This window comes from Phyllostomus hastatus, unplaced genomic scaffold, assembly GCF_019186645.2.
Source record: "Phyllostomus hastatus isolate PE091 unplaced genomic scaffold, TTU_PhHast_1.1 phas_contig_17, whole genome shotgun sequence".
Lineage (NCBI taxonomy): Eukaryota > Metazoa > Chordata > Mammalia > Chiroptera > Phyllostomidae > Phyllostomus > Phyllostomus hastatus.
Window position 1 is genome coordinate 17,558,945 of NW_025333664.1, and position 21,722 is coordinate 17,580,666.

Genomic DNA, 21,722 nt, shown 5'->3' on the forward strand with positions numbered 1-21,722 from the left:
TCTTCACACCCTTGTTGAACACAGTCAGAGGGCTCCCTACCTGTGGCACCCAGAAAAGCCGCAGTCTGAGGCAACAGGTTTCTCGCAGGCAGAAGGGCTTGTCTGTCAGGTAGCTAGACGAGGAGGCTGGAGACAAGGCTCAGGTCAGTCTCCCTGATCCAGGGTTCAGGGCAAGTTTTTAAGGCCAAGTTAAAGGCCAGTTTTCATTAGAGGACCGTGGACCTTAGCCACTTAAGGTAAGGGTTCTGGTGTTCAAGTTCCTGTCATGTCCCAGTCCTTTGGTTCTGGTTGCAGCTGGAGGACAGGGCATCTGTGCAGTGCTCTCTCTGTAATATAACTCAAGGATTGTATTTAGTCACAGATCTGCTCTAAAAGAGCAGAACTCCTTTTAAGTTGGTCAGGTGATTTGTGTGCTGTTTTAATTTGGTCATATGTACAAGGGTTCATTGCAGGGCTGTCTGTTCTATTTCATTGGTATATTTGTCTTTATGCCAATACCACATCGTTTTGATTACCATAGCTTTGCAGTATGTTTTGTAATCAGGAAGTGAGTAACTGTTCCTGTAACTGTTCCTTTTTCAAATTATTTTGGCTATTGAGGGTTCCTTAGGATTCCATATGAATTTTAGGATGAATTTTTCTCTCTCTGCAAGAAAAAGTCATTGGGATTTTGACAAAAGATTGCAATGAACCAACAGATGTCTTTGGATAGTATTAAAATCTTAATATCATCTTCCAACCTGTGAACACAAGGTGTTTTTTTCATTTATTTGTATTTTCTTCAATTTGTTCAGTGATGTTTTGTAGTTTTTAGTATATGATTTTCACCTCCTTAGTTAATTCTTAAGTGTATTTTCCTTCTGATGCTATTATAAATAAGATTATTTTCTTAGTTTCCTTTGGACTGTTCATTGTTATTGTATAGAAACAACTGATTTGGGGGCACTGATTTTGTGTCCTGCAACTTTGCTAAATCCATTTATTAGTTTAACTGTGGTTTTTTTCTTTTTGTGTGGATTTTTAGGGTTTTCTACATCTGTGATCATATCATCTGCACAGATGATTTTAGTCTCCCCCCCAAAAAAAGGTTTTTTTATATGTCATATTGTATTATATTGTGAAGCTCTGACCTTAACTCTGAGATTCATAGAATTGGTATTTACACAAGTATCACAGGAAGTCAACAGGCATGCGAAACCCGATCTGTGTTCCCCTCTCAGCTTTCTAGGAGCAGAGAAAGCCGAGCGGGGGAGCGATGGTGGGGAGCCCTTGTCCAGAATGTATCTAAGGGACTGTGTCTTGTTCCCATTTTGCTTTCACCCAAGGTTTCCCTTCTTAGGAAGTAGGGAATCTGGCTGAATTCCAGTGCATCCATCTGGTTAAACATCCTGGGTGGTCTAGGATGGAAAAGAACTTGAAGTCAGATTTGGAATTTGAATGAATTTGCCTTTGTCAGGTTGGGGCTTTTTAGCATCACGTAAACACTTAATCTCAGCCTTGGGGATGAGTAGACACACACTCCTGAGATCTGGTGGGTTCAGTTTCAGACCACCACAATGAAGTGATCGGTAATCTTTTTGTTGGAGAAGAATCTTGCCTTCAATTTGTGAAAAATGCAGTATCTGTGAAACTCAATAAAGCAAAGTGCAATAAAACAAGGTGTGCCTGTGTGTCCTCCCAGCTGAGTGCCTGTCATCCTGCCAGCTGCTCGTAGTGGGATCTGGAGGGGTAGGTGTGCTCTGAAAGATCGCAGCCCCAGACAGACATAAATGGGGTCACAGAAATCAGAAGCTCTGGAGGGAAAACCAGGAGCCATGGAAAGAACACCTGTTGTGAAGCCGAGGTCTGAGTTTGCATCCTGGTTCTCTCCTTTTTGCCTACAAATGTTCTACTAGCACTTAAAAGAGTCCTTAGTAGGTGTCAGTTTTGCTAAATATTTTACATTTGTTTTCCTCCAAAAGCTGTCCAAACTCTTAACCACTATACTGAGCTCTCCTTTGACTTTTTTTCTATAATGAATGTAGATTGTTTATGTAATTAAAGTGATAGTCTCAGCCCTGACCCATGTGGCTCAGTTGGTTGGGCATTGTACTACAGAGCAAGGGAACGCTGTTTGATTCCTGGTCAGGGGGTATGCTTGGGTTGCGGGTTCAGTACCCGGTCCAGGCACATATAAGAAGCAACTAATCAGTGTTTCTCTATCACATTGATGTTTCCTCCTCTCTCTAAAACAAGTAAAAAAATGATGACCTCAATAAGGCTATGCTTGACCTTAAGGCCACCACAGACCCCAGGAGGGCCATAGGGAAGTCAGATGGTTTGGGGAGACTACTTCATGGTACCCTCTTCCTCTCACTCCCTTTGAAAGATGAGGTGCTGTCTTCCCAACCCAGCAGTTTTCTGGGGATAAAATCAGTGCCCTGGTTACAAGTGACTGGGTCTGCTGTGGCATCAGTGAACAGTGTGAATTCCTGGACACGCTGCAGGAGGGGAGGTCTGGGAATTTGCATGTTCATCCCTCTTGATGATACTGATGCGTACCAAGGCAGGAGTACTACTTCTTTGGGTAATGAGTGCCAGTTCTGCCGCTAAAACCTGTGTGCTATTCAGCAAATTATCTTAGCTCATGTTTTATGGTCAGCCCTGTGCTGAGAGGCCAGATAATAATACACAACAGTGAAATGGATTACCCTATTTCATCCTCTTAGGACCTGAATATTCCCATTTTACCAAAGACGACGCTTAAGTTTAGGGTGGTAAACTCATTGCCTATGGTCACAACTAATGAAGTGACAGAGCTGTAATTTGAACCCTGGCTTAGGTCATAGTGAAGTGCCTGGAAACCAGAAACACTGAGACCAGTGATAATTATTACGCTCTCCCCCCCACCCCCCAACTTCTCTCTCTGTAGCTCCCGTGGTGGCTAACATAGTGAGGTTACAGCCACACCACTGTAGACCTGGGCCCTGTCTCCTGGCAACTTTCACATTATCAGCTTCCACACTGGGGTGTACCTTTTAAACCCAGATTCCCGATTCCCACCCTAGAGATGCATGGGCCTGAGATGGGGAATAGTTTACCAGTGAAGTCCGTAGAGAAATTATCACTTTCAAAAACAGTAAAAGGAAGAGGCCTTTCTTGACCACCAATCTAAAGGACTCCCCCACCAATCATCCAGACCTCCCTCCCTCCTCCTTTCCCTGTTGGACACAAGGGTGTATGTTTATACTGACGCCCAAGGACTGGAAGTGTCATCCCAGCCCCTTTGGGGCATGAAAAGGAAGTCTGGTAATACATAGCCAAACCAACTGCAGGTACTCAAGACCAGGGAGCAGAGAGACATTTAAAAGCTATCTCTTCAACGAGACTGTTACAGGAAAGGGAGGTGTTCTTAGATAACACTCCTCCCTTCGTTGGAGAGGGCCCTAGCCACATGATCCCCATCAACTTTCGTTATGTGCTTGCTTGCCCAGAGCTCGTCAGTTTGAAGCGCAGCAGCAGACTCTTGGTTTCAGTTCTCTGAAAAGAACTTGTAAGAAGCCATCCCTCCTGAGGCAATCAAACCAGCTGAATCACTTCTCCTTTTATGGGAATACTGTTTCCTAGATGTAAAATGAGTATTAAACCTATTTTGAAGAGCCCTTCCAGCACGTTCCTACTGTGCCAAGCACCCAGTTTGAGGGTTTCCGACAGGGAAGTGGGAAGGGTAGGACGCTGGGCGAATGAAGGGCTGAGATGGGGCTCTTTAATCTGGAGAATGTGGGCAGGGAAACTGTCTTCAAAGTCCTGAAGGAGCATGACCCGTGGGAGATCTGGCAGCCGTATTTGATTCTGTGGAACAAGGTTCTTGTGCTTTGCCCAAACCATGTTAGATAGCGGGATGCCAGCAGGTTGTGAACTGCCCATCACTAGTTCAAGTAGGGTCTGGGTAGACCTCAGGGTACCCTCCAAGCAAGACTGGCCTGAATTCGTATCCTAACTCCACTTAGAATTGGGCAAATAACTGACTCTCGGTTTCTTTACCTGTGAGGGAGTCTCACTTCATGTGTGTGTGTGTGTGTGTACAAACAGAATGAATAGTGCAGACCCAGGCACACAGCAAGACTGTTCATCACTACTGCGGGCTGTGTACTGATTGGGCTGCAGTTAGAATGTATAGTTACAGTTATGACAGAAATGCAACCCACAGCTAACTCAAAAAGGGGAATTTACTAGCTTACGTAATTGGGAAGTCCAGAAGTGGAACTGATTTCAGATATGACTAGAGCGTTCATCTCTCCGCTTTTGTGCCGGCTCCATACTTGCAGCCGTGCTCCTCCCTCGCCCGCAGAGGGAGAGGAAAACGTTGCCAGCTCCCCAAGTACCCACACTGCTTAGCAACCCCAAGGTTGCTGATCTCAGGGAAGACTGGTCCAGGGCACATGCCCCCCTGCACACTGATGAGCGGGACAGGGCTGAGGACCAGGAGACAAGGGTGCGGCGTGGACTCCCACACGTGGCTACTGGAGGGAGGGTGGGAGAGGTAACAAAGGTGAGAATGCACCAAGTGCCCCATCTCCAGGCTGGGCCCAGGGTCACAGTGGATCGATGTTTGATTGGAAAACAAAAATAAAACAAAACCCAAAATTTTTATTTGACAAAAACAAAACTTATTTACAGTAGTTTTCTGCCCAAATTACTCAATGGGATAACTGTGCTAAATCTCCTCCCAGTTTACCTCACAACTAAACCAAGCAGAGGCTGCCCAGCCCCAGCCTCCCTATCCTGCACAAGGGTGGGGGGAGCCTAACCAGAATCCAGCAGCATGGCTCCGGCACCCCCCAGCACCTCCATTGCTCAGTGCACTGCGGGAAGGAAGAGTCCCACCCCAGCCCGATACACTTCCAGTCTCCTGCTACAAGCACCTTGCAACAGTCACACCGGCCCTGGGCTCACAGACACGGGCAGGGTGGAAAGGCTGGGCAAACAGCAGCAACTAATCTCAAAGCTGCCATGTTCATCCTTCCCCAGCTGGGCCCCAGGAGTGTGAGGATCCCTGATCCCCTTCCCACCCACCCCAGGGCATGCAAGGAGAAGGCAGAGGAGGAGGGAGGAGGCAAAAAAGAGCCGAGGAAACTTGCCCACTCTGAGTAAAACTCCCTCTCCTTTAAATACTAATGTGCACTCCCAAGCAATTGGTGGGTCAAGCCACTCAAAGTGAGGGTGCTTCCCTCGGGACTGAAAACCTGTTTCCGCCTTTTCTCCTGGCCAGGCCTTACCAAGGCAGCCACCAATCCAGCAACTCTCTTCCCCCTTGTGCCAGGACTCGGCAACCTAAGGAAACTACAGGCTGGGGCTCCTGACCTGTCTTTTGGCCCAGAAACAATGTCCATCAGAACAAAAATATTTTGGCTAATAATAACCTAGGATTAGTGTTTCTTAGGATATATAAAGATGGGGTATATTGCTGTTGAACGCAGTTGGCAATGACACAAAAAATAAATGGGAGGGAGGAGATAAGACCAACTGTGATCTGTTCCACTGTGAAGTTCAGGGCAGGGGCCTCTGCAACTCCAGTGTGAAGAAAGGTGCAACACAGAGACACTCCCAGGGGCAGGCCTCCCGCTCTCCAGCCCCAGCTGCCTCTGAAGGCAGTTCCGCAGGCGGCTGGGGCCACTCTTCCTGCTTCCTCCAGGAATGCTTTCCTGCCACCGTGGTGGGAAAACCTGCCAGTAGATGGAGCTTTTGACATTCTGGCTCCGCTAATCCAAGTTCCTAAAGGAATCCAAAACTCAGGCTGCAGGGCAAAGCTTTCAAGAATAAAGGGGAAAACATTAAAGAGAAAAAAAACAAAAACAAAAAAACAAACCCTACTGCCTCTGTCTAGCTTACTTTTCCCACCCCCCAAAAGTACAGTAAAAACAAAAATAGAAAAAAACACCTCTCCGGTTTTTATCACCCTTCTCTGCTCTACGCCTAGAAGGTTTGGTCAGATTCTCTGTTGGCCCCTCTCTCTGGCTTTGGGTTTATTCCCCTCTGTGCCTGATGCAGAAAAGCCAAAGCCGGCATACATCTGTTTCCTCCTTTTCTCGGTAAACCAAACCAACAATAAAACAACCATTTGGAATTTTGCAGAGATGCAGCTGGTCCCCAAAATAAAAATACTCCTTCCTTGTAAAACAATCATCTGTTGCAATGGTGGACGACCATTCCCAGTTCATCAGACTCCATCACACAACGCGCACTGCCCCGTGCACGCAAACCACGGCAAAAAGGGAAAAATGAACACAAAGTTTAGCATAAACCTAAACATTCAACTGGAGTCGGTTCTACGACATCTGCTGGGTTCCTCTTTTCTTTTGTTCACACTTACGAACTTGGAATGTCCACACTTGGCTTAACAGAGAGGTCGGCTCAGGAGCAACTTGGACCCAGCGCAGGGCCGAACTTGGCAGGTTTTCTGTGCCGAGCCCAGGAAAGCAGGCTGGGACAAAGGTGTCCCGCGGATTCTCTGGAGAAGTAGCAGCAGCACCATGCCTGTCTCCACTCTCTTAGTCTCCTCACCGGGGGAGGCCTGGAGAAACGGCTGAGTCAGAAGAGGAGAGGTCCCCATCACAGCGCAGTGACACCGGCTGGTGTCTTCCTGCTGAAGACCTCAGGACAGAGGAGATGATCTTGATGTTTGGCAGTGATCCAAAGAAAACCCTCTGTGTGAAAGGGAACCAAAACATAAACCCAGAACAGCTGGCTTGAGCCTTGAACACCCCTGTTGGCAGATGCCTACTTGGGGTTTTCAGAGACCAGGGGGATGGGAGTGTGCAGTAATGGGGGCGACGGGTCCTGCTGCTTCTGAAGCTCCATCTCGGCAGCCCGCTGTAGCGCCACCTCCACGAGCAGCTGGAAGCTGCTGAAGTCCTCCTTGTCCTGCTCTGGGGGTGTGGGCGGTGGTGTATTGAAGAGTCCACCTGTGGGGCTTCCAGCTTCCGCCCTGGTCAGCAGGGTGAGGGTGTTACCAGGGGTCACCAGGGATTTGGCGGGCTCCAGCTCCCCCTGTGGGAAGGGGGCTGCTGGCTTTTCCCCCTGGCCCGAGTGGAGTGGCACGGAGCACACAGACAAGGAGAGCACATTGGTGGGGGCCGGCACAGACACAGCCAGCACCGAGGGGCTGCTGCCACGGGGGAGGGCCACATCTGAGGCCTTGCCCCCGCGGCGGGAAATGGTGTACTGGTTGGGGTCTTGGCCGTCCTTGCGAAGCATGTCTGGGAGAAGCCGCCGCCGAGCGTTGATGAACCAGTTACATATCTGGAATGAGTGTTAAGAGGCTGTGATCAGTTCACTCAATCAAAACCAGCTGTGAAGCACCTATGTCAGGCCCCAGAACGCAGCAGCAAACAACACACACACACACATACACGACCTCAGTCCTCAGAAAGGTTGATGTTGGGAGGGGAGAGTTAAAGAAGAAATCATACACATGAATATAAATTGCAACTCTGATTCAGCCGGTGAAGGAAGGTACCGTGGTGTGCTGTTGGAGACACTAATGGGAACACCCACTCTGGTCTCCGCGGGCTCAGGGTGGCATTCTCTGAGGAGATGGCTCCTAAACTGAGATCTGAAGGATGATGGGCAGTAGTTTAGGTGGGAGGTGGGAAGGGAGAGGACATTCGACTGAGGAAAATGAACCTCTAAAAAGACCCTGTAGCAGGTGGAAGCAGAGTGTCTCTGAGGAACTCGGAGAAGGCAGGCCTGGATGGCTGGAGCTCAGCGTGGTAACCAGAAGCTACCTCTATGGTGGGGATTTGGTTCTTTATTCTGAGGTCAGTGTGGAGAGAAGGAGGGTGTTAAGCCAAGGAGCAACCTGCTCTGTGGAGAGCAGAGTGAAAGCAGAGAAACAGTAGTTCAAGTTGTATTAAGAGAGATGACAAGAGGACAAATGTTTGACCTACTGGGGAAACGGGAAAGGAGAGGATCTGGTGCCCAGCGGATACGGGGTATGAACTGGAGGAGACGGGGCAGTGCCGAGGGCGACTCACTCCTGAATTTCTAGAGCAGAGTGCTGATGCAGGCCACAGAAACACCACGGGGCTGCCAGGCAGAAGGACATTACTGTTTCCAAGCAAAACCAGGATCACTGGCTCCAGCTCAGTGTGCACTCAAGCAGCATCCTTAAGTTTATATTCCTACATGCTACTCAGAAAGCTACCAATTTAACCTTGACCCCATTCCCATTTAATTTACTGTTTGGATCAATCTTTTTGAACTCTGCATGAGGCATGAAATTCTTCACTGTTAAGTGTTATTCTGCAAAGCCAAGACACCTAGCATCCTGACCCACATCTGTCTGGATTCTTAGAGATTTTATTTATTTTTAGAGAGTGGGGAGGGGAGGGAGAAAGAGGGGGAGAGAAACATCAATGTTTGAGAGAAGTATCGGTTGCCTCTCACATGCCCCCAACTGGGGACCTGGCCCGCAATCCAGGCATGTGCCCTGACTGGGAATCGAACTGGTGACCCTTTGCAGGCCGGAGTTCGAGCCACTGAGCCACACCAGTCAGGGCTGTCTGGATTCTTTTTAACAGCTTCATGGCTCTCCAACCCAGTCCCTTCACTGGTTGTCACTTCTTCTAAAATGCAAGTCCTGTTATTCCTGTTCTAAAAAGCTGCCCTGCCTCCTACTGCCCACAAAATCAAATCTAAGACACACGAGCCTGGCTGTTAACCCCTCCTGTCAGTATTTCCAGCCCTTGCATTCTTCGGCGTGTGAAACTGCTCACCAGCCCCTCATCGGCCCTGTGCTTTTCTTCTTCTTTCTAGTAGCTCCTTGCCTTTTGCACATCACAATTGTTCTTTCTGAAATGCCCTTTTCTCCACCTCAGAACAGCTACTCCTCTTAAGTCTTGTTTGATCTAAGATATCAGCGATCAGGCCTGAGCAGAGGAAATAGATTCAAAATCCCTCTTTTCACCTAGGGCTGGTATAGGGCCTGGCAGTTTCTTTTCATACACAAATGAATGACACCCTGAGGACAGCAGCTGTTCGGGAAGAGTGTGAATAGTTTCTGCAGACCCTCATCCTGCATCCTTCTCGACCTTCTACAAGACCAACCACTCATACCCTCTTTTCTCATTTACTCCTAATGGTCTGGAGGTGTGGCAAGACCGATCCTGCTGTAGCTCACCTGCGCATCGTATTAAAAGTTATGGATTAGACCCAGAAACTTTCTTAGCTGCAAGGCTGGTGTAGGTCATAAACACAAACCTGTTTCAAAACATTAACCCTTTCCTTAAATAGGCAAATACAACCCCCCCATCATTTTTTCCAAGTTCTTCTCCTTCTTGCCCACCACTGGAGGGGTCACTGAAGGGGAAAAACTGCTTAATAAGTTTCTTGCCATCTCAGAAGTAGCAGGAGAGAAGAAACGTTGGTTAGACACTGGATACTGGGGGTGGGGCATGATGGGTGTGGCCTAGTAGGTGTCCACCCATCTGGGCATCTTTCTGGAATGCTCGCTGAGTTTACCAAACTGCCATTTACTGAGACTGAGTATCTACACAATCTTCTTCTCATAGTTACATCAGCTCTGAGTTTGATCAATTCCCAGTTTACCGATGAATACACTTCCAGCTCAGCCTGGAGAAGTCAGCCAGGATTGGACTGCCAGTCGGGGATCCCCGGGGCTGGGCCTTTGGATCTGGAGGAGCAGGGGCCCCTCCTCCCTGAATCTCTGAGGTTGTCACAGGGCCTCACAGCCCAGCTTACTTTGTTCTCCAAAACAGGTTAGAACTCCTCACTTTCCACCGGCTCTCCCTCCCTTTCAAGGCTTTGTGCTCACTCAAATACTTACTGAGCGCTTACTACGTGCCAGGCTCAGTTCTCGGTGCTGGCGATCCCTCCGTGAATTAAACAGAGGTGCAGGCTACCCTGTGGCACTTCCTGTCCACCCAGCTGTGGAGACTGGCAATCAACAACCATGGTGAATAGCCACCAGTAAGTGCCAGGACGCAGACAGACAGAAGTAAAAGGGTAGCACGTAAAGGTAAGAGCGACTTCCGCAGACGAGGGGTCTGGGAAGGCTGAGACCTAAAGCAGGGGCGTCACACTCATTTCTACCCGAGGCCACATCAGCCTCACAGCTGCCTGCAGAGGGCTGAATGTAAGTTCAACTCCTCAACAGTTGAGGAGTACTTACACTCCTAAAATTATTTCGGCCCTTTCAAGGCAACTGCGAGGCTCATGTGGCCCCCATTTAAAATGAGTTTGACACCCCTTATTCTTTAGATCCTAAAGAATAAGAAAGCCAGCCATATAGAAAGCTGAGAGAACATTTTAGAGGGAAAAGCAAATGTCAAGGCCCTGTCCTGAGGCACGAAAGGGTCTGGTTTAAGGAACTGATGGAAGCAGGCAGGGCCGCGCCCACTGGGCCAGAACACCGAAGTCAGAGTCTCAAGGGCCTGACCGGGGCGTCCAACCTGCAGCCCGCGGGCCGCAGGCGGCTCATGGTGGCTCTGAATGTGGTCCAACAAAAAACCGTAAATTTACTTAAAACATGATGAGCTTTTTTTGTGATTACATATCACAATGTATTTAATGTGTGGCCCAAGACAATGATTTTTCTTTCAAAAGGTGGGACACCCCTGGAAGCAGGATCTTGACCTGAATTCCACTCCAGGTCCTGCTCCTGGTCCCATCTCTCCTCCCCTCTCAACAGACAGCTGTGCTCTCAACAGATTCTTGCAGAGCATGCTGTGGCTACTATAGGAGGAAGAAAAGACAGGAGCCCCCTGCCCCTTGGTTCCTGTGTGCTGGGGTGCTGGAACTGTGGGCTACAGCAACTTGCTATGTTTCTTAAAACATTCCTCTAATATTTGCTGAATAATCAAAACCCCAGCTCTCCTCAGGGCTCCTACATCAATTCTACACCTGCCTGTCACCTTTCTTGGCCCATACCCAGGCAAGCCCTTGGGTACCTACCATCTTCCTATGTCTGCCTCTATACCCAGCTGAATGGCTGGCCACTTATGAAAGGCGCTGGTACCCGCAGTTGGTATGCGTCTTTGCCCAGCAGGCTACAGCTGCATCCATTCCACAGGAGAGCCAAGGATAGCACTAGGCCCCTGGTCCTGCCAGGACAGGAAAGCTCCTGGGCAGGCAAGAGCCAGAGCCTTCTTGTGGCCTTTCTCTTCCTTTTCCGGTCCGCCTGGAAAGGTCCTGCCCCTGGGGGTTCTCCCTTATCCCTTTTCACCTCTATGATCCAAGCAGTACTTCTGAGCACACACACCACAGCAGGCATCAGCAGACACAGGGGGGAGCTGAATCCTGGCAAGGGCTACAAGGGATCTCCAAGGCCAAGGCTGAGCAGCTGGGCTCCATGAAGGAAGAGAACTAGCACTCTGATACCAGGTTAGCACGTCAGCCATCTCACCTGCACTATGTTTAATCCACGTGCAAGCCTGGAAGGGTGGTGAGCAGTGTCCCCAAAGTGCCAAAAGGGGGACCGGAACTCAAAGAGATGAAAGAGCTTGCCAAAGTCACACAGCCCGAGCACAAACCTGGGATGCAAACTCAGGGGCCCCTGCTATTTTTTTTTTAAAGGTTTTCTTTATCTCTGGAGAGAGGAGGCGGGGGGGAGGGAAAGAAAGGGAGAGAAACATCGATGTGAAAGAGAAACATGTATTGCCTGCCTCTGGTACACACCCCAACCTGGGACTGCACTCGCAACCCAGGCATGCCCAGACCAGGAACCACCCAGGACCTTTCGCCTTGTGGGATGACTCCCAACCACCTGAGCCACACTGGTCAGGGCCCTATGGCTATTCTTACTGTGCTTTGCTGTGTCTCACCGTGCAGAGGAATAATCATTATCATAATCCTAAAAGTAAACACTTGTTGAAACAAAACATATCAGGTGTTGTTCTAAACACTTCCCATTTAATTACTCATTTAATCTTCAACAGTTAATGAGACCGGTTCTGTGATGATCTCCATTTTATTTGGACTGTTGAAAAAACAGAGGCCCAGATCAAAGAGGTTCAGTAACTTGCTCAAGGTCACAAGTGCAAATGGAACTGGTCCAAACAGCCTGCTCCCAGGCAGGTGGAAAGAACTGGAGAGTCAGCCTAAAGCCTTTTCTCCTTGTTCAGTTGCTTCCGTCCCTCAGTCGCAGCTGCCTCCTCAGTGACCGGTACTACAGAAGAGCGCTGCGCCTCTGCCACCTCACCCCTGGATGCAGAGGAAACAGAGCACCATGACCTGGGTCAAGCAAGGTAGGGATAGGTGTTTTCACTGAGAAAGCAGTGCTGGGGAGGGGAGCCCGGGCGTGTTCTAGCAGCTGTGCGGGCCAACTAGCCCCTAGCTACACCTCCCATTTTGGCTTATATTCCTGAGAACAGCAGAAACCCCCCCCCCTCCACCCACATATTCTCCCACACACTCACCCTGGTCTGCAGAAAACTTGGCAGACTCGTTGTCTGTTTTGTCTTCTTGTCCGACAGAAATGCACAGCTGAGGGGGGCTGGGAAAGGCCAGGAGGCCTGAGCACGCCCCCAGTGCCAGCTGTGATAACAGGCTACCGGATTTTCTGTGGCCCCTTCCAGCAGCCCGACCCATGCCTAAGTCAGGAAAAGGGCACGTGGCTCACCCCCACTCCAGAGGTCCTTGGGCAGGTGGTGGGAGAATGCCAAGGTGAATTCCGTGATTAATATGGCCAAACAGACTGGGAACCAGCCCAAAAGCCTGTCTCTGGCATAAAGGAGGGCTCTGTCTGAGAGGCTGTGCCCTGACAGTATTTTGTTCCTTTTTATCAGAGGCTGAGCTGAAGGACGCAGGAGGAACCGCTGTGGCAAATGGGAGTGGGAGGGACACCAGAAAGCCGTGAAGGCCACAAAGATCAGGAGCAGGGCATCTGACACAAGTGCTTTAATTTCAATGTCTTTTTCAGCTGTGAAAGGCAGGCCCAAAAGAGCAGATGGGAGTGAAGGTGTGGAGAGACCTCTCCCAAACTTCACGGCACTTCCACATATTGCAACCACCTGCATCCGAGCAGGCTTGCAGTATTACAGTCACCTGGAGGGTGACTTTAAGAAATGGCAATTTCTCATTTGTTTAAAATATCTAGTGGGGGCGGGAATGAGTCAGGAATGTGTCTTTTTAGGGTCCCCGGGTTCTGCCACCCAGGCTGAGGTTACCATGGTTTAACCCACCAGTTTAACTTGTCCTTGTGGGCAAACCCCTTTATTCACAAAGAAGCTAAAAAAGACATACATACAGATGAAAATGTGGGGACACAGCCCTGGCTGGTGTTGCTCAGTGGACTGAGTGTTGCCCTGTGAACCAAGTCACCAGTTCGATTCCAGCCAGGGCACATGCCTGGGTTGCAGGCCAGGTCTGCAGTTGGGGATGTGCGAGAGGCAACCAATCGATGTTTCTCTCTCCCTCTCATTCTCCCTCCCTTTCTCTCTCTGAAAATATACAAAATCTTGAAAAAAAAAAAAAAAGACAGAAAACGTGGGGAGACAGAGATTGCCAGCAGGAAGAATGGGGGCGCAGCTAGCTTTGGGGCCAGAGGAAGGAGATCAGCCTGCTGGATCGGTAAGGGGTGCCAGGGCACACGGTGCCACCGAGCAGCCACCACAGCCTCTACTGCAGGCTTCTTTCTTGCCCAGTTCCCGGACTGCCGCCCTGGCCTCCAATTCCTTCAAGTCTCCACGCAAATGCTGCTTCCTGAGAGACGCCTCTCCTACAGACACCGAGGTGGTCTCTTAAATGACATCTCCTCCTCTCCGTGCTAGCCGAGGGCAAGGAGGGTTCCTGTTCTACCACTCTTTCCAGCACACGGCTCTGGGCCAGGCACAGAGCCCAGCCCTAGTCAGTACCACAGTGGAGAAATGGGGCCTGAACCTCCCAGCCCCGCTTCCCTCCCCAACAGACAGCCCGAGACGAGTCAGAAACCCCAGCAATAAAGTGGGTGTAGAGGGCGTCACAGGGACCTGTGAAAATCCTTCACAAATGACTTTTTTTGTTGTTGGTCTCACCCTCCCAACTGCCTAGCCCTAGGCAAGTACCAGCAAAGCAGTTAGTTAAATGACTCATTGACTTGCTAATGAACCGCTCCCGGGCAGTTAAAAGAGACAATCAGAAGAGAAGTCCCCAGGGGAAGAGGAAACCAGGCCAGGTGATTGGTACCGGGGTGTATTAGATTAAATGTTCTTTTGTCGATAATCTGCAAATGTTTTTAGTAAACAATGAAGTTTTAAAAGTTAAGTACAGGAGAAAGATGCCTCCAGGGACTCAGGCCCCCTTTTCCAATTGATAAGCCATATTTCCTTACTTTTGTGGTCCAGGCGGTTGCCATCTCCAACACCTGAACTTCATTTTCTGTCACTTCAACCGTTATTTACGAGCACCTCCCAGATACAAGGTCCTGAGCTAAACACTCAGGAGACAGTGATAAATGAGACCACTCCGGGGTCGAAATGTTGACCCAGTCCCAGGGCTGTGGGAAGGCACAGTTCCTCCAAGGGCGGGGAGTCGCTGGCTGGGTGGGGCCAGAATGGGGAGGGGAGGTGCCAGGGAGGAAGCCTGCTATGCAGATGGGGACAGGTGATGCTGTCCTTAAGTTGGCAGGGCCTCTGAAGGGTTGGACCAGCACAGAAAATAAGCCATACTCCAGAAATATTAAGGGGTATGTGTAAGAATTGGTGACTGATCACAGGAGCCTGAAAGAGTCATCCAAGAGAACTCGTAGAAAGGGAAGAAGCCAGCGTGGAGATGTTATCAGTCATCGACCAGGAAACCTGAGGTGCTTGGAGGGGAAACCTCCCAGCAGAGGCGGCCGTGTGCTGGGGACTCACAGCAGTTTCCACCCAAGACTGCCAGGCGGTCCCCACTGCTGTTTAACTCTCGGCATGACTCTAGGGCAGGGTGGCCACGGAACCCCTCCGACCAGGGGGTGCGGGGATCCAGCCTGGCCTGGTCAGAAGTCTCCAGCTAACCCCTGTCCCAGACACGCAGTCCTCTAAGAGGGACCTGGGATATGCTGTCCTGAGGAGCCACTAGTTCTCCACAAGAACGCTTTGGAGGAGAAACACTTGTGGCTTTGCACTTCTGCTCCGATTATGACAGGTGCACCATGGCCCCTGGCAGTCCGGACACGCTCAACCTCAGCGTCAGCATCTCTGTCCCCCATAGCACAGCCCTGCCGGCCACACCATCCACCTGCCAGTAACGCGGCCGGATGGAGTCTCGCCGGTTTTACACTGATGTACTTTGGAAAACTGTTAATTTTATAGTTGTGTGTAAGAGCAAAAGACATTTTAACCCAGTTTTCAGTTTGTGCACACTTAAGTAATGTGGTAATTAAAAATATTTTCCTTTAAAAGGAGATGGTACATTACTCAGATTTGAGAAACAGTGTCCGACTAAAATCAATGTCAGTAGTGTAACAACAAGTGGTCTGAGAACCAGTGGGAATACACAGCAGTGGCCTCCATGATTTCAAAAGAAAATGCTTAACAAATGCAGTGATTCGGGTTCAGGAAGGGTGGAAAGAACCCAAAGGAGATGGCCTGCAGGCCCAGAGGGCTGAAGGCCCCAGGGGCAGAAGAACGGAGAGATGGGGCTGCTGATGGGGCTGCTAAGTACCTTGGAGTTTGGACCGTCTCCCGAGGTCAACAGGGTTTGTGGCGTGTGTGCCGCAATCAGATTTGCACTTGTGTCCAAGAGACTGAGGGAACGAGGCTAGAGGCAGGAAGACCAGCAAAGAGGCTGCCTGGGTAATACGGACTCTCAGGGTCCAGACTTTGGCCTGTGAGCTCAAGTCTACCCCTCCTGGGAGGCCTTTTGAGGCTCCACAGTGGCTCTCTGCTGCCTTCAAACAGCAGTGATCACTTCTGGCACACTCCAGTGGCTGAGCCTCTCCTGCTATTCCATCCCAGACTAGAGGAAGGGATGAGTCTGGCTCCTGTCTGGGGTCCCAACTCGGCCCAACACAGAGCTGGGCACAGTGGGGTGCTTAGGAGGGCACTATAGGATGGGAGACAGCTGGGATGAGTCCAAGACCTATGATCTAGGACAGAGGAGAATGAAAAGTAGAGCAGAAGCACCCACTCTGAGCCACGCAGCGCACAGTGAGCCCTGGATTCTTCTCAGCCCCTCCTCTGGAGGCACCGTGCGAGTGCCACACCACCTCCCCTTTTCAGAAGAGGAAACCTGAGGCCCAGGGAGGAGGCAGCGACATGGCCAAGGTCCAGGCTTCCTCTTGTGGAGAAGATGGGCTCTGAGTCAGGGTCTGTAATGCTAGAGCCTTTCTTGTAGACGGACTCCAATTAGCCAGTGCTGGGAGAGTGTAAGTCAGGTGACAGGAGTCCTGAGGACTGAACACTCACCGTGAGACTTCACGGAGGAGGAAGAGGGACAGAAGCTGGGAAGACTGGGGGGGGGGGGTGTTCAGAGTGGGTAAGAGAAGGAGGGAGAACCCATTCCACGGATCCGATTGGAGTAATGGCTGGGAAAGGACGAAGGGAGGCAGGGCGGGGCCTTTGCTAGGCTGAGGCCCTGGCGTCTCCCAGGCAGGTGACAGACAGACAGACAGACCCGAGGCATCCTGCCTCAGCACCACGAAAGCAGAAGAAAACGCCAGCATGTCGGCAACTGAGACAATTCCAAGGAGATAAAATCTTGCACTTTGACAAAAGGTAGATAACAGTCTTCCGAATGTGCTCAAAGCCCTTCCACATCCAGTTCTGCATCTGTCCCTCAGAACGGTTCAGTCAGGCAGAAGAGGACAGTCATCCCCACTTCACAGGTGGGGAAATCGAGATGTGATCCACAGCTTTGAATCAGCAGAAATGGGTTTTGGACCCCGAATGTCTCTGCACTTTCCTTGACCATGATCCCAACACAATCTTAACCACACTGCAGACCATCAACTTCTCCACAACCAAGTCGCCATCCAAGCACCACCTGCAGGGGCTGGGGACCTAATCCCAGGCACTCAGTGCATTCTCACTTCCCACAGCCTCCAGTGTTCATGACCACACCTAGGCGCTAATACTGATCCCTGCTTCTTTAAAACTCTCAGAAATCTGAAATCTAGCTGCAAGGGCCTCAGTCACTATCCTCCCTTGAGGCAGGGGGAGTGGGTGTTCTTATCTGCCCAAAAAAGAAACCAAGGCCCAGAGAGGGAGGTGACCAGCCTTGGGCCACACAGTGAGTCAGTGACAGGGCTGAGATAGGACCAGAACCCAGGTCTCCTGCTACCCCCTCCTTACCTGCAGCACAGATAAGTTAGTTTGTCCAGACAGGCTCAGCTTCTCCTGCTCGGAGGGGTAGGCATTGTACCGGTGCAGGTACAGCCAGTCCCGGAGGATCTTCACTGACTCCTTGGGCAGGTTCCCTCTGCGCTTCCTCTTGCCTGCCAGGGAGAGGAGGCCTTCGTCCTCACCCAGATCACTGTCTGACATGGTGTCGAGGGGCTAAGCTGGACCTCAGGAAAGCCTGGAACAAGGGACAAAGGTGACGGGGACATTATTACCATGCACTGCCACTTACCCTCTTCCTAGTCTGCAAACACACCACTGCCAGGGCCTGGGACACCTGACTGAACCACGGGGAACCGTGGTTTGAAGCTTCAGACCGTGCACAGCCCAGACGGGCCAGCAGGGAGAGTGCAAAAGGCCTCCGCTTCAGTAGGTGACTGCTGACCAAAATGGCAGCTCATGTTTCTCATTTAAAAATTTTTTCAGTTACAGTTTACACTCAGTATTATTTTGTATTAGTTTCAGGTGTACAGCATAGTGGTGAGACAATCACACATATCCCAAAGTGTTCCCTGGAAATGGCAGCTCACTAATAAGTAGCACCAGCTACCACTGAGGTCTGTTTTTCCATGCTCTGTACTGAGCACTTTCCATTTATTATCTTATTCAGTCCTCATAAAGCCCTAGTAAGGGAGACACTGCTATCGTCACCATTTTATAGATGAGCAAAGCAAGACCCAAAGAGATTAAGAAGGCCATTTGTGATACTATGGTGATTAAACAGTTATCATGTGATCCAGTAATTTCACTACTAGGCATCTACTCAAGAGAAACGAAAACCTATGCCCACACAAAAGCTTGTACACAAGTATCAACATTAGTCATAATAGCAAGAAGTGTCTATCAACAGATGAATGGATAAGTAAAACGAGGTCTATCCATACAGTGGAATGTTACTTGGCCATAAAAAAGATTTGAAGTCCTGATCCACTCTACAATGTGGACGGACCTGGAAAATATTATGCTAAGTGAAAGAAACACACCACGAGGAATACACATCATGTAGTTCCATTTTAATGAAATGCCCAGAATAGGCCAGAAGGGGGTAGAAGGAGGGGTTTTTTAGGTAATAAAGATGTTTAACATTGACTGTGGTGATGGTTGCGGAGTTGTGAATGTACAGCTCACCCTTGAACAATGTGGGGGCAGGGGGGCCAGCCCCACACAGTGGAAAACTGCAAATAACTTTTGATACCCCCAAAATTTGTCTGTCTCTGTATTTAAAGGGGAATAGTTCCAGGAACCCCTGGAGGATACCAAAACCAGTGAATGCTAAAGTCCTCTACATAAAATAACATAAATCAAAGCATCCATGAACTTCAAAATACAAATGGAAGGCAGTACAGGTATTTATTGAAAACAAACAAACAAACAAACAAAAAACAAAAAAAACATGCTTAAGTGGACCCACAAAGTCTCAACCTGTGTTGTTTAAATTTCAAATGTACTAAAAACCACTGGCTTGTTCACTTTAAATTGGCAAGTTCTATGGTATGTAACATATCTTAGTAAAGCTGCTATGGGAAAAAACCTCCCATATAGGATGCAGCACATATAGTATAGTGGGTCTGGAGCAAGGTAGTTAGCTCCCACACCCTTACTCCATACTGACTTGCCTCCCAGGTCTCTCGAGACCAGTGAGGGTCAGGAAACTATGGATCACCATGGTCTTACAGCAATCCCTGTAACATTTACTGTGCACCTACTGTGTGCCCTGCAAAAAGTGTCGAGTCATCCCTACTAGTTGTCTCTCAGACATTCTCCTTTGTCATCTAGCTCCCAGTCTGGTCCCTTCAACCTGGCTGTGTAACTTTAGGCAAATGTCCTCGCCTCTTTTGGGCTTGAGCCCCTCTTCAAATGAAAGATGTTTCCCTAGACAACCCAGCTCAGTTGCTCAGACCCTGACAAACTTCTTGTTCACACATGCAAAAGAGATTTACATTTTAAAATCAAAAGTTCCAGGCCAAGCAGATGCTAGAATCTCAAGGCTCCTCCCTCCTCAGCCTTTAATAGCTCCCCAGCCGGCTGGGCCAACAGACTGGCATTTCCCAGGTTTTGTTTCCTAGACTTGGGCCAGAGCCCAGATAACTGGGCTGGCTAGGCCAGGCTTTCGAGGGAAGGGTCTACCCTCCCAGCCAGGCCACCTGGAGGTGAGACAGGCATTGATTAGAGGTGCCACTACTCAGAGAGCACCAACAGGCTGGCTGCTTTCTGAGGTCAGGTGTCTGAAGTTTAGCTGGCCAGGGCAGTTGGGATCTGGGTTCAGGGACGCATCCCTGGCAGGCTGAGTTTACTCAAGGTTGTATGTACAAATTCCAACCTGGCTGTCCGCCAAGTTCCAGTCTGCAGGATTCCAGAGTGTCCTGCACCTCCGCCCGCCTACAATCCGGTGAGATATCTCACAAATACACCCCTTCCTCACAACAGCACTCATAACTGGCACCAACTAGTCGCTCAGCCCCTGGAACGCCCATGAATTTCACTGACAAATACAGCACACACGCAGCTTACAAATATATCTCACTTCTAGTACGGGCAACTGGTACCCATAACTAGCCCAACTCCTGGATATAAGCCCACCCACGAACTCCAACCCGACCCGCCCACCCACGATCTCTCAGACTGGGAAAACTCCAGACGTCATCACACCAGCCATCAGTTCTTACCCTAACTGGCCTGAGGCAGCCAAGTCTCGACACAACACCCGCTGCACCCTGCTACACTCTCCACCACGCAGACCTGCAGCCACTCTCGCATGAACTTTCTGACAACTCTCCAGGCTGGCCGGACACTCCCCCGCGCCGCGCACTCGCGCTGCATTCCCAGCAGTTCACACAAAGCGCGCAGCCTCCCCCGCGGCCCAGACCGAGTCAGAGCACATGGCTCCCCGGGCGGCAGAGAATCCGACTGCACTGGGGGCGCCTGCACCTCCTCACCCCCCAACCCCGCGTCAGACTCGGAGCTGCAGCTCAGCCGCGGGCCAACAATTCAATGGGGCGGAGGCTCTGGAAGAAAGAAAACTCACGTGTCTGTCCCGCGGCAGGAAAAAGTTTGGTTCCCACCCCCTTCCCCCGCAGCTCGGCGCAAGCTGACTCTTCGGGGCTCGGGGCCGGCCGAGCCTGCGCGCTCCGCTTTGTGCTCCGAATTCGGCCCGGAGGGGGAGGGGAGAGGAGGGGGCTGGGCTCCCACCTCCGCACCGCCCCCCCCCCAGCCCTGCGCCCAGACTCCATGTTGGCCGCCCCCTACCCCAGAGGCTGAGAGCTTCCCCCGCAGGAGGCTCGGCTTATACTCCGCGTGCCCGAGGGTCCCCGCGCGCACAAACTTTCTTCAGGTCGCTGGCCCCCCGAGCCCCACTTCCTTGGCCCGCCTCAGAGTGACAGATGCCTCAGAGACAGACTTTCCTTTGTTTCAAAGGAAAGGGGAACTCGCGCGGGCTCCCGGGCCCTCCCACCTCCAGGCCCTTCCCGTTGCCCCCACCCGCAGCTGTCACTCTCAGTGGCCCCCACCCCCGCTCCGCCGGAGCGCGGCGGCGGGGGGGGGGCGGCCGGCGGTTAGCAACGTGCACTTTTGAAACCAAACAAACCAGCCCCGCGCGCTCACCCCGGCCGGGGCAGGGGCGGCCCGTCTGCCGTGGTGGGGTCCCAAAAAGCTGGGTTCCCCCTAAAATGTCCTCGAGAGAGCTTTTCCCCGGGGGTGGGGCACCCCTCCACCGGCCCCAGCCCGCACACTGCGGTTGGGACTCAAAAACACCAGAGTTCACACACCCACAATCGCACGCGCCAGGACGACGCCCCCTCCCCCGCCCGGCCCAGAAAAAAAACTTTCCAAGTTGTCCGCGCGCCCCCCGCCCCCATCTGCTCCGCTTCTATGTCCCACACTGACTTTCCCGAGAGGCTTTTCCGTCCACGCGGCCTTGAGCTCGGTCCGGGGCGTCCTGGCAGGGGGCAGAGGGCGCTGGGGAAGCGCGCCGCGTACCTGCCGGGCCTGACACTCGGCCTGACAGCTCGCGGCTGGAAAGCACCTCGCGGCCTGACGTCAGATCCCCTCTCCTTCCCCCACCGCCCCCCCGTCCGCTCCTCGCCCTCCCCCACCCACCCGGAGGGAGAAAACAAACTTTGTGCGGAGCGCGTCGAGCTACGCCCACCCACTGCGGGGCGTGCCGCCGGCGGCGATGGGCTTCGCCCCGCCCACCGCGCCCGGAGGGGGCGGGGTCGGGAGGGCACCTTCTTCCTGCGCCCACCCCCACCCTCAGGAATGCCACATGGCCTCCGTGGAGGAGTGGTGGGAACCCTGCCTAGGGGTTGAGCGCTTGGGGGCGGGAAGGGGCCCGTACCTCTTTTCGGAGAGCATTTCCGGAGCGCCTACTGTGTGCTTCACGCTGGGGGAGGGGTCCTCTGCTTGGAGGAGAAAATGCAAATTCCGACG

The 21,722-nt window shown here is 51.3% G+C and overlaps 1 protein-coding gene across 2 annotated transcripts; it reads right to left on the bottom strand.

Annotated features, from left to right (window-relative positions):
* Nucleotides 1-4,609: 4,609 nt before the first annotated feature.
* Nucleotides 4,610-21,341, bottom strand: TGIF2 (TGFB induced factor homeobox 2). Of its 2 annotated transcripts, none has more exons than XM_045832760.1 (3): nt 21,180-21,341; nt 17,250-17,475; nt 4,610-7,281 (listed from the first exon to the last, which is right to left on the bottom strand). In XM_045832760.1, exons 2-3 carry the CDS (start codon nt 17,439-17,441, stop codon nt 6,760-6,762), a joined length of 714 nt encoding a protein of 237 aa, XP_045688716.1. In that variant the 5' UTR covers nt 17,442-17,475; nt 21,180-21,341; the 3' UTR covers nt 4,610-6,759. The 2 variants fall into 2 exon arrangements, with proteins under 2 accessions (XP_045688716.1, XP_045688717.1); XM_045832761.1 differs by lacking the exon at nt 21,180-21,341 and adding an exon at nt 20,323-20,400.
* Nucleotides 21,342-21,722: the final 381 nt, after the last annotated feature.

What these genes read in the sequence shown, in the direction of transcription:
- TGIF2 (XM_045832760.1), bottom strand. Translation starts at nt 17,441, where the DNA reads ATGTCAGACAGTGATCTGGGTGAGGACGAAGGCCTCCTCTCCCTGGCA. An exon ending in CTAACTTATCTGTGCTGCAG is followed by an intron (nt 7,282 to 17,249) that starts GTAAGGAGGGGG and finishes CACTCATTCCAG; the next exon opens with ATATGTAACTGGTTCATCAA.